The sequence below is a fragment of the Rhineura floridana genome, chromosome 3, assembly GCF_030035675.1.
Source record: "Rhineura floridana isolate rRhiFlo1 chromosome 3, rRhiFlo1.hap2, whole genome shotgun sequence".
Taxonomy (NCBI): domain Eukaryota; kingdom Metazoa; phylum Chordata; class Lepidosauria; order Squamata; family Rhineuridae; genus Rhineura; species Rhineura floridana.
Genome location: NC_084482.1, coordinates 168118137 through 168133702, shown reverse-complemented (window position 1 = coordinate 168133702; position 15566 = coordinate 168118137). Strand labels below are relative to the sequence as shown.

The 15566-nt window shown below is 40.8% G+C and overlaps 1 protein-coding gene across 1 annotated transcript in view; it reads left to right on the top strand.

Annotated features, from left to right (window-relative positions):
• The window catches only part of LOC133380728 (contactin-6-like), a 221844-nt gene that overhangs the window by 186453 nt on the left and 19825 nt on the right, over positions 1 to 15566 (top strand). The window contains exons 16-19 of the mRNA XM_061618572.1: positions 677 to 747; positions 10599 to 10833; positions 11405 to 11520; positions 13055 to 13241. Coding sequence (XP_061474556.1) covers positions 677 to 747; positions 10599 to 10833; positions 11405 to 11520; positions 13055 to 13241 — 609 coding nt within the window. The remainder of the gene's footprint in view (positions 1 to 676; positions 748 to 10598; positions 10834 to 11404; positions 11521 to 13054; positions 13242 to 15566) is intronic.

The following is a 15566-nucleotide window of genomic DNA, read 5'->3' as shown; positions in this document are numbered from 1 at the left end:
AATTCTTCATTTAGTTAACCACCCCATTTCCCTTTCTTTCTTAAACTTTTGCAAATTTAACACAAATCATCCAAAGTTAATGGCAGCAGCAAAAAATGACATGTTTGAACACAGCATATTCAACAATAAGAGAACTCAATGTTTGTCAAAAATGAGAAGGTTATATCTTAGTTAGCAACACTGTGTATATTGCTAGATGAGAATTCAGTCTACATGTTACACTCAGACTGCTTCAGCTCACTATCTAGATAATTCCTGTGGCGTTGTATGTGTCAAAGTCATTGCCGCTGATAAACTCACATTACCTGCTCCTCTCAAGTTCAGCTAGAAGGATCCATAGAGGAACTATGGAATCTGCTCCCCAAATGTTGAGGAAACCAGACACCCACCATGAGTTACCCTCACCAACCCCCCCACACCCATCCAAAAAATTAATGTACAATCCAAAGTTTTAGTCAGATACAATGATGGTCAGTTTAGAACTTATCTGCAGGGGGCCAAAAAGCAGTGGAACCATTGCCCACTACTACAATGGCATAAACCTCTCCCTGGGCTTTCGATCTCATGTATTGCCTTCACCATTCATATGATCATGCAAGGAGGGATTTATATAATTATAATTAAAAAAAACCTTCCACAGCATTGCATTGTTTTTATTTTTGTTTTACCCTACTAGTTCCCACAGTGGCACCAGCAAATGTGAGTGGAGGTGGAGGAAGCCGATCTGAACTTGTCATCACATGGGAGGTAATTTCTAAATCTATCTCAACTCTTCAGTGTAATGAAGGAAAATTACAATGCAGGTGTAGCAAAAGCAGGTTTGTTGCACCACTGATAGCAATTTAAAGAAGTAAACTGTAAGCGGTATGTTATAAAGATGTTTAGAAGTAGTCTATAGCCCTCTTATCATCATTATGCAGAAGGCAGCTTAACACTCTAATCTGTTTGGGTATTTTATGCATTAAATATTCTACACAGTTTTGTTTTCATTTGTTTTTTCCCCTCCCATTTGGAATATTATTCTGCCAAAGCATATCCTGTCGTACATAAAAGAGGCATGACTTTTTAGTATCAAATACTACTCAGTGTATATTTAGATAATTCATGATGAAGAAAATAAGTTCCACTGAAATCACTGAAATTTAGTTTCAGCTGAGAGGGGCTTTGGGGGTAACTGAAAAAGTTTCCCATGCAAAAGCACAGTCACTTCTGCAATAAGGAAGTGGATCCTCTTTTCATGTTTGAATGGGAATTTCTACTCTTCCCCTGTATGTTTTACCTAAAACATGATGACACTTAAAACATGATGGCAAGTTTCACATAAAATGTGCTCACTTAAAATGTGAGACAAATTCATGGAGGATAAGGCTATCAATGGCAACTAGTCATGATGGATGGGGAACAACAGTGGGATATGGTATTTTGCCCTCATGTCCTCCTTGTGAGCCTTCCACAGGTATCTGGTTGGCCACTGTGGGAAATAGGAAGCTAGACCTCTGGTCTGATCCAGAAGGGCTTGTTTTTTGTTCTTACTAGTCATGTACACAAGGGAAAGGTGCCTTAGGACTGTGGTGAATAGCTGGATGAAGATATCAACATTGTGTGGCAGCTACAATGAAGGTAAATTCCATGCTGGGGACCATTAGGAAACAAATTGAAAATGAAAAAAAAATGAAAATAAAGCTGCCAATATGCCTTTAATACAAGTCTATGGTGCAACCACACTTAGAACACTGTATTCCGTTCTGGTCACCGCACTTCAAAAAGGACACTGGGAAAGAGCTGGGAAAGGTTCAGTAAATGGTAACCCAAATGATTAAATTAACTCCCCTATGAAGAAAGGTTACAACATTTGGGACTTTTTAGCTTAGAAAAATTTAAGTAAGGAGGAGGCATAACAAACGTGTACAACTTATGCATTTTCTAGTAAAGGCTTCAAGTAGTTTAGGGGGGAAAGGCAATGGGGGTGGAAGACATAATAGACATAATAGCTTCCTCGGACCACCTCCACTCGCCTCAGGCCATGTCACGACCTTTTGATTAGCAAACTGGTCAAATGCGGACTACATGGAAATACTGTCAGGTGGATTCACAACTGGTTGGAAAACCGTACTCAAAGAGTGGTCGTCGGTGGCTCTGCATCAGACTGGAAGGAGGTTTCGAGTGGAGTGCCACAGGGTTCTGTCCTGGGGCCGATACTCTTCAACATTTTTATCAATGACTTAGATGACGGGGTGGAGGGAAGCCTTATGAAGTTTGCGGATGATACGAAACTGGGAGGGATAGCTAACACAATGGAAGACAGGAATAAAATCCAAAGGGACCTGGATAGACTAGAAAATTGGGCTGAAATTAATAAAATGACATTCAATAAAGACAAATGCAGGATTCTCCATTTAGGCCACAAAAACAAAATGCACTGGTACAGGATGGGAAATACCCGGCTTAGCAGTAGTGCGTGTGAGAAGGACCTTGGAATTGTAGTGGATCGCAAGTTGAACATGACCCAGCAGTGTGATGCTGCAGCAAAAAAGGCGAACGCGGTTTTGGGCTGCATAAACAGAGCTATAGTTTCCAGGTCGAGGGAAGTAATAGTCCCACTATATTCTGCATTAGTCAGGCCTCATCTGGAATACTGCGTTCAGTTCTGGGCGCCTCATTTTAAGAAAGATATAGACAAGTTAGAGTGGGTTCAGAAGAGGGCGACGAGGATGATAGCCGGTATGGAGAACAAGTCTTATGAGGAAAGGTTGAAGGAACTTGGCATGTCCAGTCTGGTGAAGAGAAGGCTGAGGGGTGACATGATTACACTCTTTAAGTACCTGAAGGGCTGTCACATAGAGGAGGGTACAGATTTGTTCTCTGCTGCCCCAGAGGGTAGGACTAGGTCTAATGGTTTTAAGTTGCAGGAGCGTAGATTCAGATTGGACATTAGAAGGAACTTCTTGACAGTAAGGGCAGTTCGGCAATGGAACCGACTGCCTAGGGAGGTGGTGGGATCCCCTTCGCTGGATGTCTTCAAGCAGAGGCTGGACAGCTATCTGTGGGAGATGCTCTAGCTGTGGATTTCCTGCTGTGGGCAGGGGGTTGGACTCGATGGCCTACAAGGCCCCTTCCAACTCTTATGATTCTATGATTCCCCACGGAGGCTGACACAGGCTTCAGCCACTGCCCCTCCTGCTGCCCTTGGCCACTGGCTCGGCACCATCAGCTTCCAGCAGTGGGTTTCCTGGGCCTGGTGGCTCCCTCGGACCACCTCCAGTCACCTCAGGCCATGTCTTCCTCATGGAGGCCACCACGGGCTTCAACCACCGCCCCTCCTGCTGCCCCTCTGGCTTCCAGCACCGCCCCTACCCCACTGCTGCCCAGCACCGAGTCTGTGGCCAAGGCCAAGCCCGAGAGCAAGTACTTGTTGGTCAGTGAAGCATGCTGTGAGACTCACAGACAGGGTTTTTTGCAGAGAGAGTGAAACCTGAAGCAGAAGGGTTAAGCTGTGAGAACAGAGCGCCAGGTTTGCCAAGGTCAGTAGCTGGCTGGGAAGCCTGATAAGGTGGGATGCTTGGAAAAACTCAGTGTGGGGGAAAAGCTGTCTGTGAAGAGAACTGTGTCTAATGTCTTTGCCTAGTAAAGACTCTTACAAGAAACTTGCCTGGCCTGGCTTATTCCTGTTCTATGTGACTCTTGGATTCCATCCTTGTATGATCTATACACGCACACGGCAACAGGGGTTATGGGCCCAGCTTATCATACAAGGTAGCGGGTTCGAGAGCAGTTGACGTGACGTTGGTGCAGAGAGAAACAAAGTGCAAGTAAGAGGCAAGTAAGAGTGGGCAACATGGCTGTAAACCTGCTATCCGGGATGCCGATGGAGAGACTGAGTGCTGTAAACTACTCCAGCTGGAAATGGAGAATGAGAGCAGTTCTGATTAAAGAAGATTTGAATGATGTCGTAGAAAACCCCCCTCCGGCAGCTCCTTCAGCAGCGTGGTTGAAGAAAGACGAGAAAGCGAAGGCTTTTATTACTCTGGGGCTGTCTGATTCTCAACTGTTGCTGGTGAGTAATGAGCCGACAGCTAATCAGATGTGGGAGAAGCTAAGAGCCGCTCATGTGCAGCAAACTGCTGGGAGCAGGCTGTGTTTAGCACGGAAACTTTATCAGATGCGTTTTACAGATGAAGTGACTATGACAGAGCATCTGGCTGAATTTCGTAGATTAAATGCTGAGCTGCAAGATAGAGGAATGCATCATAGTGACATTCAGATGGTCTATATACTGTTATCTTCATTTGATCAAAAATGGGATGTCATGGTCTCAAGCCTGGAAAGCTTACCAGACGGAAACCTAAATTTGGACTTTGTAGAACAGAAACTTCAACAAGAGTGGAATAGAAGACTAGAAAATAAGAAAACAGAGTTAAAAGAGACTGTGGCTGTACAACAACAACAAAATCAAAGAAGCAGGCAAGAGAATAAAATATGTTACTTTTGTGGGTCCCGTGGACATATACAGAGACATTGTTTAAAGAAGAGAAATAACAGGGAATTTGGAAGTCAGAGAACAAGCGTGAACTTTGTTACTAAGGAGGACAATAAACTCATTAACTCTAAGTGGCTTCTCGACAGCGGAGCGTCTAATTGCCTAATCACAGACTCTAGTTTATTTTACACTTCAAAGCCGGCGCAGGAGAAGATTTATCTGGCTGACGGATCGACTCAAGACACGATTGCGAAAGGCATGCTCAGGTTGAGTAATTTGGGAACTATATTGACAGATGTATTATTGGTTTCTGGTTTAAAATATAACATTCTATCAGTAAGGAAATTGGCTCAAATAGGTTGTAAAGTTACATTTGAAGGGGATAGATGTTTTGTGAGAAAGGATGGTGACATATGCATGCAAGGGAAATTACAGAACCAAATGTTTATGGTTGAGTGCAATCTTGATAAACCCACGTGTGCTTGGATAAGAGTTAATAAAGATAAACATGATAATTGTTTACATGAATGGCACAGAAAATTAGCACACGCACATTTTGAAAAGGTACAAAACACCCCAAAGCGTAGTCAAGATTTGAAATTAACACATTGTGAGCATGTGGATGAGTGTGAAGTATGCTATAAAACAAAAATGACTGTGACTCCGGTAAATAAGAGCTGTGAAAGCACGACCACTGAACCCTATCAGCTCATACATGTGGATTTGGCTGGACCTTTCCAGTGCTCAAAAGGTGGAGCAAGGTTTTATTTAGTGATTGTGGACGATTTCTCCAGATTTACACATGTGTTCTTATTGAAAAAGAAAAGTGAAGCAGAAGAGAAATTAAAGGCATTTATACAGAGAACAGAGACACAATATGGGGTTGTTATCAAAAATATGAAATCAGATCAATGTGGGGAATTTACCAGTAATTCATTTAAAACATATTTGGAAAAGAAGGGAATAATACAGAGTCTCACTGCTCCCTTCAGCCCATCCTCCAACGGAACTGCAGAGAGGAGGAACCGGTCATTGCAGGATTCAACGAGAGCCATGCTAGCAGATGCTGATATGAATAACACTTATTGGGGTGAATGTATTCTGTACACTGTTTATATTCAGAACCGTCTCATGCACAGAACAATAGGCATGTCTCCCTATGAGAAACTGACTGGAAGAAAGCCCAGGGTGAAACACATAGAACGTTTTGGGGCAAAATGCTGGGTACATGTTGCAAAACAGAAAAGGCATGGTAAATTAGGCTCAAGAGCTCAGGCAGGATGCATTTTGGGATTTCAGAATTCATATTATAGAGTTTGGTTGCCTGAGAAACAACAAGTAGTGTTAAGCAGAAGCATAAAGGTGATAGATAAACCTTGGAGAGACAGTCAAACAGTAATTCTTGAGGGTGCAAGCAAGCAGGAAGCAGCAGATGTTCCTTTTGGGCAGCAAATTCCATTAAGAACTGCATTGACTGATCTAATACACGGTGGCAAACGTACTGTAAAAAGGCTGAGAGGTGAAGACATGGCAATGCAAGATACAGAAATGCCAAGTACAAGTGCAGACACAGGTGCAGGTACAAGTAAAATAGAGAGTGAGGAAGAAATGGAAATAGATAATGTTAGGAGATCAGAAAGAAAAACGAAAGGTCAACCACCTCAGAGATTCACATTTAATGTTACACAACAGAATAATGAAACAGATAAATATCCAGTAGAATGGGAAAAAGAAGGACCAATAGATAAAGAAACAATGGATCTCATGTGGAAGTTTTGTGTTGAGGAATGAAATATAAATGTATTATCAAATAAAAGTGAACAAAAATGACTCTGTAAAACCTGTGTGAATAAAGAAATAAAGAAACAAGAACTGAATTGAAAAATGTAAATAGAAACTGTAAGGAAACAAACCATGTACTGATATGTATTGAAATGAAAAAGTTAATATTGTAGAAGTGTAATATTGTAACAATGAAGTTTTGTAATCTGTGAGTCTCAGGTGGGGGCTGTTGGTCAGTGAAGCATGCTGTGAGACTCACGGACAGGGTTTTTTGCAGAGAGAGTGAAACCTGAAGCAGAAGGGTTAAGCTGTGAGAACAGAGCGCCAGGTTTGCCAAGGTCAGTAGCTGGCTGGGAAGCCTGATAAGGTGGGATGCTTGGAAAAACTCAGTGTGGGGGAAAAGCTGTCTGTGAAGAGAACTGTGTCTAATGTCTTTGCCTAGTAAAGACTCTTACAAGAAACTTGCCTGGCCTGGCTTATTCCTGTTCTATGCGACTCTTGGATTCCATCCTTGTATGATCTATACACGCACACGGCAACAGTACTTGCCCGAACTCATGGCCGAGAAGGACAACCTGGACCCTTCCTCCACCCATGTCATGCAGCTGCTGCAAGCAGCACTAAGATTTCAACAGCACTGTCAGAAGGCTTCCAGTAATTCATGCTGATTCCAACTAAATGTGCCAGCAACTCCTAACAACTTCAGTGACTCTGTCCTATCTATTTCTGATGTTATTCATGGCATAGGTGACTGTTCATTGTTTCTCAGGTTCCATTTGTGGGAATAGATGTCAATGCATACATCCAATCAGTCCAGCAACATCTGCAGGGGTATAAGCTGTAATTGCTGTTTTTTAATAATGTTGTAATTGCTTTTTAAAAATAAAGATATTTTTATTTAATTTTTGTAAATTGTATTGCCTTCATTGATGTATTTTTATGCTTGTGCCTATTTTTTTATAAGCCGCCTTGAGGGCCTTTGCCCAAAAGGTGGGGTAGAAATACCCATACCCATACCCATACCCATACCCATCCCCCCATACCCCCATCCCAATACGTCTGTTGTGAACCGCCCAGGGAGTTTCGGCTATGGGGCGGTATATAAATTTAATAAAATAAATAAATAAATAATTTAATAAATTTAATAAAATAAATAAAATAGTGCTTGGTGTGGAGAAGTGGATAGGGTTAAGTCTTTCTCCCTCTCTCATAATACTAGGATGCAGCTGAATGGTGAGAAATTCAGGATAGACAAAAGAAAGTACTTCTTCATATAGCACATAACTGTGGAATTCACTATTACAAGATGATCAACTTGGACAGCTTTAAAAAGGGATCAGACATATTAATGGAGGTTAAGGTCATCATTGATGATGACTGAAGACCAGTTGCTGAAGAACACAAGGGGGAAGAGTGGTACAGCTGCCATGTCCTGCCCATGGGCTTCACACAGGCATCTGGTTGCTACTGAAAGGAAAGAGGATGCTGAACTAGATAGGCTTTTTGACTGATCCACTAGGGCTCTTCTTATGTTCTAAGTAGTGGTTTAAAGCCAACAGACTGACTACACTAAGCTATGGTACATGGAAATGACAAATATTTGAAGTTTCAACCCAAGCAGCCTTTCTACAAGTATTTTTCAGAAGAAAAAAGAAAAATCCTTCCTTGTGATATATGTAAATAAAGTCTTTCTCTTTCCTATTTACAGTGTTCACTTACGCTGCCTTCACTTTCGCAGTTTATAAATATGGCTCTGGCAAAAGCCCAGTGCATCATTTGAGCTGTGTTCTGTTAACAAACAGCTGCATTATACATCACTTTCTGAGAGAAAATGTTTTCTGTCAGAGTGTGACAGGGACCATGCAAAATGTCCTTGTCCTTTATTCCCATTGATTTGACAACTGACAGTTGCTTTCTGTGCATCACTCCAGAAAAAAAGGGTACAAAGAGAAAGAGAGGAACAAAGAGGGTATTTTGACTTACTAGGATGAGAAAGAACAAGAGCTTAGGCAGGAACATGGACTTTTGGGGTCTCATAAAGATGTCCAGAAATGACCAAAGGAATACCATCCAATAACTTTTGCACGTTCCAGTTTAAAGGAATGTAAATACAGAAAAATGGTGCCACATTTTAAATCATGGGGTTTTTAAATGCATTTCCCAGACTATGCTGCAACCCTCCTTTTATCATCTCTTTTTAACTGCTTTGCGCTAGTAGGAAAAAGAGACCCAGAGCACATCCAAGTTTTTGAAATGCTACACATAATTGGATTTTGACATTAAGCTTTTATTTTGTGGAACAGAACACCATAACTCCGCTTTACTGCGATGGATTGATTAACCAGCAAGGCTAAATCTGACATTACATATGAATCCCCCCAAAATTAAATAATCCAGCCAGTAGCCTCAGCTATTAGGTAGGGAAGCAGATGGGTAGGTGACAGATACACATACATTTCCTGCCTCTCTGTCATCTATCACAGCTAATATTGTAAGCCTGAGCAACTATAAGAAAGCAAAACAGTTTGCTTTTCCAGTAAGTCTAAACAAAAAATAAATATTACTGCTGTATACATTTTTCTGTCATAAGACTTGGAGAAAAACAAACAGCAGAAGCTAAAAGGACCAGTCGGTCTTCGCATATAACACCTGTCCTGGCGCGTCTGCACTGGCTTCCTATTTGCTTCCGGGCGAGATTCAAGGTGCTGGTTTTGACCTATAAAGCCTTACACGGCGTGGGACCTCAATACCTTGTGGAACGCCTCGCTATGTACCTACCCGCTCACTTCGTTCAGAATCTAAGGCCCTCCTCCGGGTACCAACCCATCGGGAAGCCCGGAGGGTGGTTACGAGATCTAGGGCCTTTTCTGTGGTGGCCCCTGAGTTGTGGAACAGCCTCCCCGAAGAGGTACGCCTGGCGCCTACACTTCCATCTTTTCGGCGCCAGGTAAAGACCTTTTTATGCTCCCAGGCATTTTAATCTTCTTAATCTTTTTTAATCTTTTAATCTGTATTTTTAATTTTTGTAGTATTTATTTTGTTTTTGCTGTGCTTTTTGTTGTTTGTTTGTATATGTTTTTGTATTTTATTATGATATATTGTATTTTATCTTGTTTGTTCACCGCCCTGAGAGCTATTTTGCTAAGGGCGGTATATAAATTGAAATAATAAAATAAATAAATAAAAGCAATCTTTAGAAAACCTTCTGTCTACTCCTTTAGCTACTTTTATTCATTTCCAATCCATATCATGCTTTTACTAAGGAGCACACATATAGCCCTTCACACTGGTGATGCCTTAAATATACCACCAGTGTTTCTGTCTGCATAAAATTACAAGCTCGGATACGTATCAGGAAAAAAAATCCTAATGAACGTAACATCAGAATATTTACCAGTATACCTTTTGACTGCTTAATATATTAATAGAACTATTAATTTTGCCATACTCACAGCTAGAAACATGGCAAATTACAAAAAAAAATATTGATATATCCTGGTGACACACATAAATTGAAAGATTAGATCTGTAATTGCGTGCTCATCTAAGGGTTACAGAAGGCCCAGGAGATCCAGAGGGACCAAGAACAGCTGGGAGAGGGCCATAGCTCAGTGGTCAAGCATCAGCTTTGCATGCAGAAGGTCTCAGGTTCAGTCCCTGGCATCTCCAGTAGGACTGGGACAAACCCCTGTCTAAAATCCTGAAGAGCCTCTGCCAGTCACTGTAGATAGTACTGAGCTAGATAGGCCCAATGGTCTGATCCAGTATAAGGCTTAGCTTCCTGTGCTAAGACCTGGAAAATAGCAAAGACAAAACAATTAACCCCTCCTCCAGCACTGCTGATTTGGACACACACCCCCATTTGAGTTTTCAGTAAAATAGAAATGTCAGGGGTCCAATCATGAATCTTATGTGTCTCATTTAGCATGGCCAAAAGATACATTTCCCCAGTTGGTGTGTACTTAATATAGCAATAATTACTTCCCTTCCATTGTAATTCTTTAAAAATCAGCAGTTCAGCACTGTATGTGGGGGGGGGAGGGGGAAAATAAAAAACAAACTGAGATGATAATGAAATGCATCTATTTTTTAAAATGTTGTGCGTGCATTTAATGCTGCTGATTAGGTATTTTGTCTCTAAATTGATTGCCTCAATTGATTTATTTTTATTTTTATTTTCAATATTACATTGACTAAGGGAGTAAACTTTATTATCTTCTTGGAAGTACAGTCAACCAAATCAATACAACTAATATATACTGATAGAGAGAAGATTCAATTAAAACAGCATATACAGTGCTTGCAAGCGGTTATTGACTGATTATTATTCCTCCTGCAGTCAGTTCCTGAGGAATTACAATATGGGGAAGGTTTTGGCTACATCATTATGTTTCGGCCCCTGGGCTCTACTAGCTGGACAAAAGCAATGGTTGCCTCAGTGGAGGCATCCAAATATGTCTATAGAAATGAAAGCATCACACCATTATTCCCTTTTGAAGTGAAAGTGGGAGTCTTCAATCATGAAGGAGTAGGCACTCTGAGCCCAATATATATTGTGTACTCTGGAGAAGACGGTAAGCAAAATGATCTGTGTCTTACCATTTATGACATTGTTGGGTTTTCTTACATTGGTAACTGAGATCTGGACCATATTGTGCAAGATTCGGCACCCCATCCTAAAACGGTGGAATGGATGCATTTGTGTGCAATGATGTCATGGTGGTTCAGTAGTTAAATTCACCACATCCTAAATTAGTTACCTCAGGAAGTCTTTAGATTTGGGATATCAATCTTGTCATGATTTCTGCAGATTTATAATCCTTTGTCTTTTATTTCTCATATCAGTAGTATTTTCTAAAATATATTGTTACATTTACATTACATCTTTCCTTCACGGAGCTCAAGGTGGCATACAAATATGGTTCTCCCCCTGCCTGTTTTAGCCTCTCACAACAATTCTGTCAGGTAGATTAGGCTGAGAGACAGTGACTGGCCCAAGGTCACTCCGTCAGCATCATGGCCAAGCAGGGATTTGAACCCTGGTCTCCCAGGTCCAAGCCCAGTACTTTAGCCACTACACCAGCTCTCAGCTGTGGTCTCTAAAATGTGTTTAAAGGGTTTTCAGTGCTGTTCTTGTTCTCCCAGAGCCACAGATAGCACCAACTGGAACTTCTGTGCAAAGCTTCTCATCCTCAGAAATGGAAGTCTCTTGGAATCCTGTTGTGTGGAACAGATATACTGGAAGGGTTCTTGGCTATGAGGTGGGACGCTTCATACCTTATTAGATATTTGTAGCCAAATATTGCTGGTTTATTCATATATAGATTTATATTCTCATCCCTACCTCTCTGTTATTTTTTTTGCCCCAGAGTCCCCTAGCCTCCCTTTTTGTACATTCACCTTATGTCAATAGTTTCTTCTTGTAATTCAGCTTTTCAACATCAACCTCTCCTTCTTATACATTTCCCCCAGTCATAAGGACTTGCATATGGTTTTCTGCAAATTGTCATTCTTTAAACTTTGAAGAAGATTCTGTTTTTTGGCACACTCACCCTGTACAATTAGAATCTTCATAAACATTCCATGATTATACAGCCGTGTTAAATTGAAAATACCCCCATGCCATTCTGCTGCTTTCCATGAGCTCATTTCAAAATAAAATTTTCCAAAACATACAGTCCTGAACTCAGAAACACTTGCTTAACAACCCTCTGTTTTCATGGAGATACACAAAACACTCAGAGAGAATCCTGAGTTCAAAGTGTAAAACAAGAGAAAAAAATCCAGACCCCTGTTGGACTTTTTTCTGTCAGTGGTTTCATAATTTGTTGGAATTAATTAAAAATCAGCCATGTTCACAGAGTATCTGTAATGCTATTATTGACCTTGGCCCATACTCTGACCTTCATCTTCCACTTTCTTTGTAGCTTGGAAGAATTTGGTGACAGAAGAGGTCAGGTCTCCTGCTCCCCTGGTGCATTCACTATAGCTGCCCAATTCCCCTGATTTTTAAAGTTTGATAGAAATATCTGTTAGCTATAGGTATGTTCTTAAATTGCAGGGTTTTTTTTACTATTAGTGAATTTAGCTGGAGAGCAACTTACAAATGGGCAATGGGGCAGCCAATGGTACCCTCTGGACTGATAGTTCACTCTTTTTATCTCAAGCCTAGATAACCTATTTCGTTCATTAACCTTCTTTTTTTAAATAGCTTTCAATAACTATGGGTTGTATCCAGCAAAGTCATAGCACTCATGGAATTACTTCCCCTCATGCAACGGAGCTTCCCTTCTCATTCCCCCCTCCCCCCCTCAATCTGCTCTGGAGGATTTGTAGAAAGATTGTATGTTTGCAAACCTTGACTATTGAAGGTGGATGGTGCCATTTTGAGCATATTTGCATCTAAACTTTAGTTACAGAGTGAATGCTCCAGTTCAGAGAACATATGCTCTTCCACATCATACAATTGTTAGAGCTCGAAGAAAGGTCTGAGTCAATAGTTATTGAATTGTAAGTACGTGGGTGAGAAACATAATAATTAAGATCTCTCTAGGAATCCTCTTTCATTTAATTTCTTTTTCCTTCATGGTTCTGTTATAGCTAGACAAGCTTTTAATCATTACTCATCAAAGTTTCTATTGAGGATGCAATAAATATCCATACCTGCTTTTATATCCCAATGGCTTCAGTTACAAAATCAGCTGTCCCTCTTGAAGCATTACTTGACTACTTGTCTTCTTTCCAATCAAGGTTGTAATTGGAGAAAAGCAATGAACCCTTGTTCTTGAACTTTAGGTCTTATATTGGATGGACGACTCCAAGGATTCTACAACTAGCAAAATCAGAGTCAATGGCAACATCACAGCAAAAACCATTACCAGCCTCAGGGCCAACACAATGTATTTTGCCACAGTCAGGGCTTACAACACAGCTGGGACTGGACCATCCAGTGTCCCAGTTAATGTCACTACAAAAAAATCACGTGAGTATCTTAAACAACCAATGACTAAAAAGCACAAGTGCTCTTGACTTTCACCAACTTACTACAGCACAATTTTATCTATTGTAAGAGCATCAAAAAGTTGGACAACTAGTTTACCTGTCCCTTTATTTCAAAAGCAAGCCATGGTATTTGATGCTGAACTATGGTAACTAATAAAATTGACACATTTTTAGTATGCAGTGCCTTAGTACTGAATGGGTAATGAAAATATATGTGCTCTTTGACACTAGAACAATGCCACTGGATGAAAGCCCCTTCCCCTCCCTCAGACACTGGTGGGGCACCCTGCTTTACCAGCAAGCTCACAGCAGTAACCCCAAGACGTAAAGCAGCCAATAAATAACAGTGCAAAGACATTAATATGGGTCACACCACTAAGTGCACACTCCGCCATATTACTTTGTGATTAAAGTGCTACCTTCCCCTTCAGGTAGTGCAGGAAGTCATGCAGACAACCAACCCAGCATGAAATAACAGTGCTGCTGTGTCTGTCTATCTGGAGGCTTGGACTAATTTTCAACAGCTTCTCTCCAGGAAATAAGTTGCCACAGGCCTGCAGTTTCTCTAAAGGGATTGTTGCAAATGTTCCCTAGAGTTGTAGCAGCCTCAAAGATGCCACTCCTTGTTCCAGAAATGGCCAGTTTTGCCAAGACAGAGAGGGCAGGAGTACACTGATGCAGCAGCCCTCGGTGTTATGGTACACTATCTGGCAGAATTAAGTCCATGAATGACTGTGGCATAAATGGCCATATAGAACACAAACAGAAATGGCTTGCTTCAAGAGAAAAAAAATGGAAATGAGAGTCTGGGTGTATGAGAAATTGTTAGAAAGGCTGTAGCTCAATGACAGAGCACAAGCCTTACATGCAAAAGATCCCGGTTTTGATCCCTCCCATCTTCAGTTAGGGCTGGGAGAGACTCCAGTGGAAATCTTTGAAGGCCAGTCAGCATAGACCAACCTTTCCCAACCTGGTATTCTGCCGATCTTTCAGACAACTCCTGTCAGCCCCAGCCAGCATGGCCAGTGGTCAGGGATGATGGGAGTTGTAGTCCAAAACATCTGGAGGACATCAGGTTAGGGAAGACTGGTGTACACTAATGATCTATTTATTATTTATTTGTTAAACTAAATGCAGCTCAATGTAGCAAAACATCTAAGTGGTTGACAAGAAATAGATGAACCAGTGGTCTAACCTAGTATAATAAAACTTCCTATGTTCCTAGAAAAAATACTTATAGGTCTGAGCAGAAGGCATGACTGTTGGAAGGCATGGGGCACAATATGCTTACATGCTACTCTTGCACAACTCTCATTGAGAGATACCTCATATTACAAACTTTCTACATGAAAGATATGCTCACATAACAGGAAACAGTTCTAAAACAATAAAAATGTACTGAAGAACTGTGAAGCAGAGTGCACCCTTTCCTTTGTAGATGGAGAAAACCAACAGTCGGGGGGGGGAAGAAGTCCAATATTTTTTATAGAATCTGGGATGCACATCATGTGATGGATTTCTGGATGGAAACTATGTTGTTATTTGTTTGGGAAATACTCCTTTTGTCATTCTGAAGGCTTGATCACATTTACAGCTGGAATTTCTACTAACCTTCAGTTAATCAAGGTGCTTGTAACATAAGAAATTTCAGCAACTAAGAACAGCAAGAAAAAGAAAAGGGCTAGGATATGAGATATCACTTTTGTTGCTCTCAGCCCTTTGGAGATATTCTTCTTTTTCATTGTTAAAAGTGGAAGAAGAAAACATTTTGGCTTAACAATTACAGCACTACTATAGAAAATCCACAGCTCATCAAAGGATTAGAACTGCGCTCAATTCATACATTTCAATGGGCTTTTGCGCACCTGCACAATGAATTGTTTTTATGGGGTTTAATAAGTATATACCTATTTTCAGTTTATTCCAATAGTGACAGACAAACACATGGTACAATCTGTTGCTTCAAAACAGCGCAGATGCAGAATATACTGACAGTCAAGAAGAATCACATAGCATTTGAACTGTGATATATTGCGAGGAGTCTAAACTGATATAACGTAAAATTCCAGTACAAACGTCTAGAAGATTTCATGATACAGACATTCTCTCAGTTTCCCTCTTTGGTTAAGCAACATTGGAAATGCATAACAGCTGGAATGGTGTTTACAGTCCTCTGTGAAAATATTGTGATGTTTTCCACTGATCTTCCATTAATTTGATGGGCCAACTATTCATCTTGTTCATTCAAAATTTTCTTGGGCTTGTGAAAAAATAGTGAGTCCCAATAACATCATTTAATTACTTG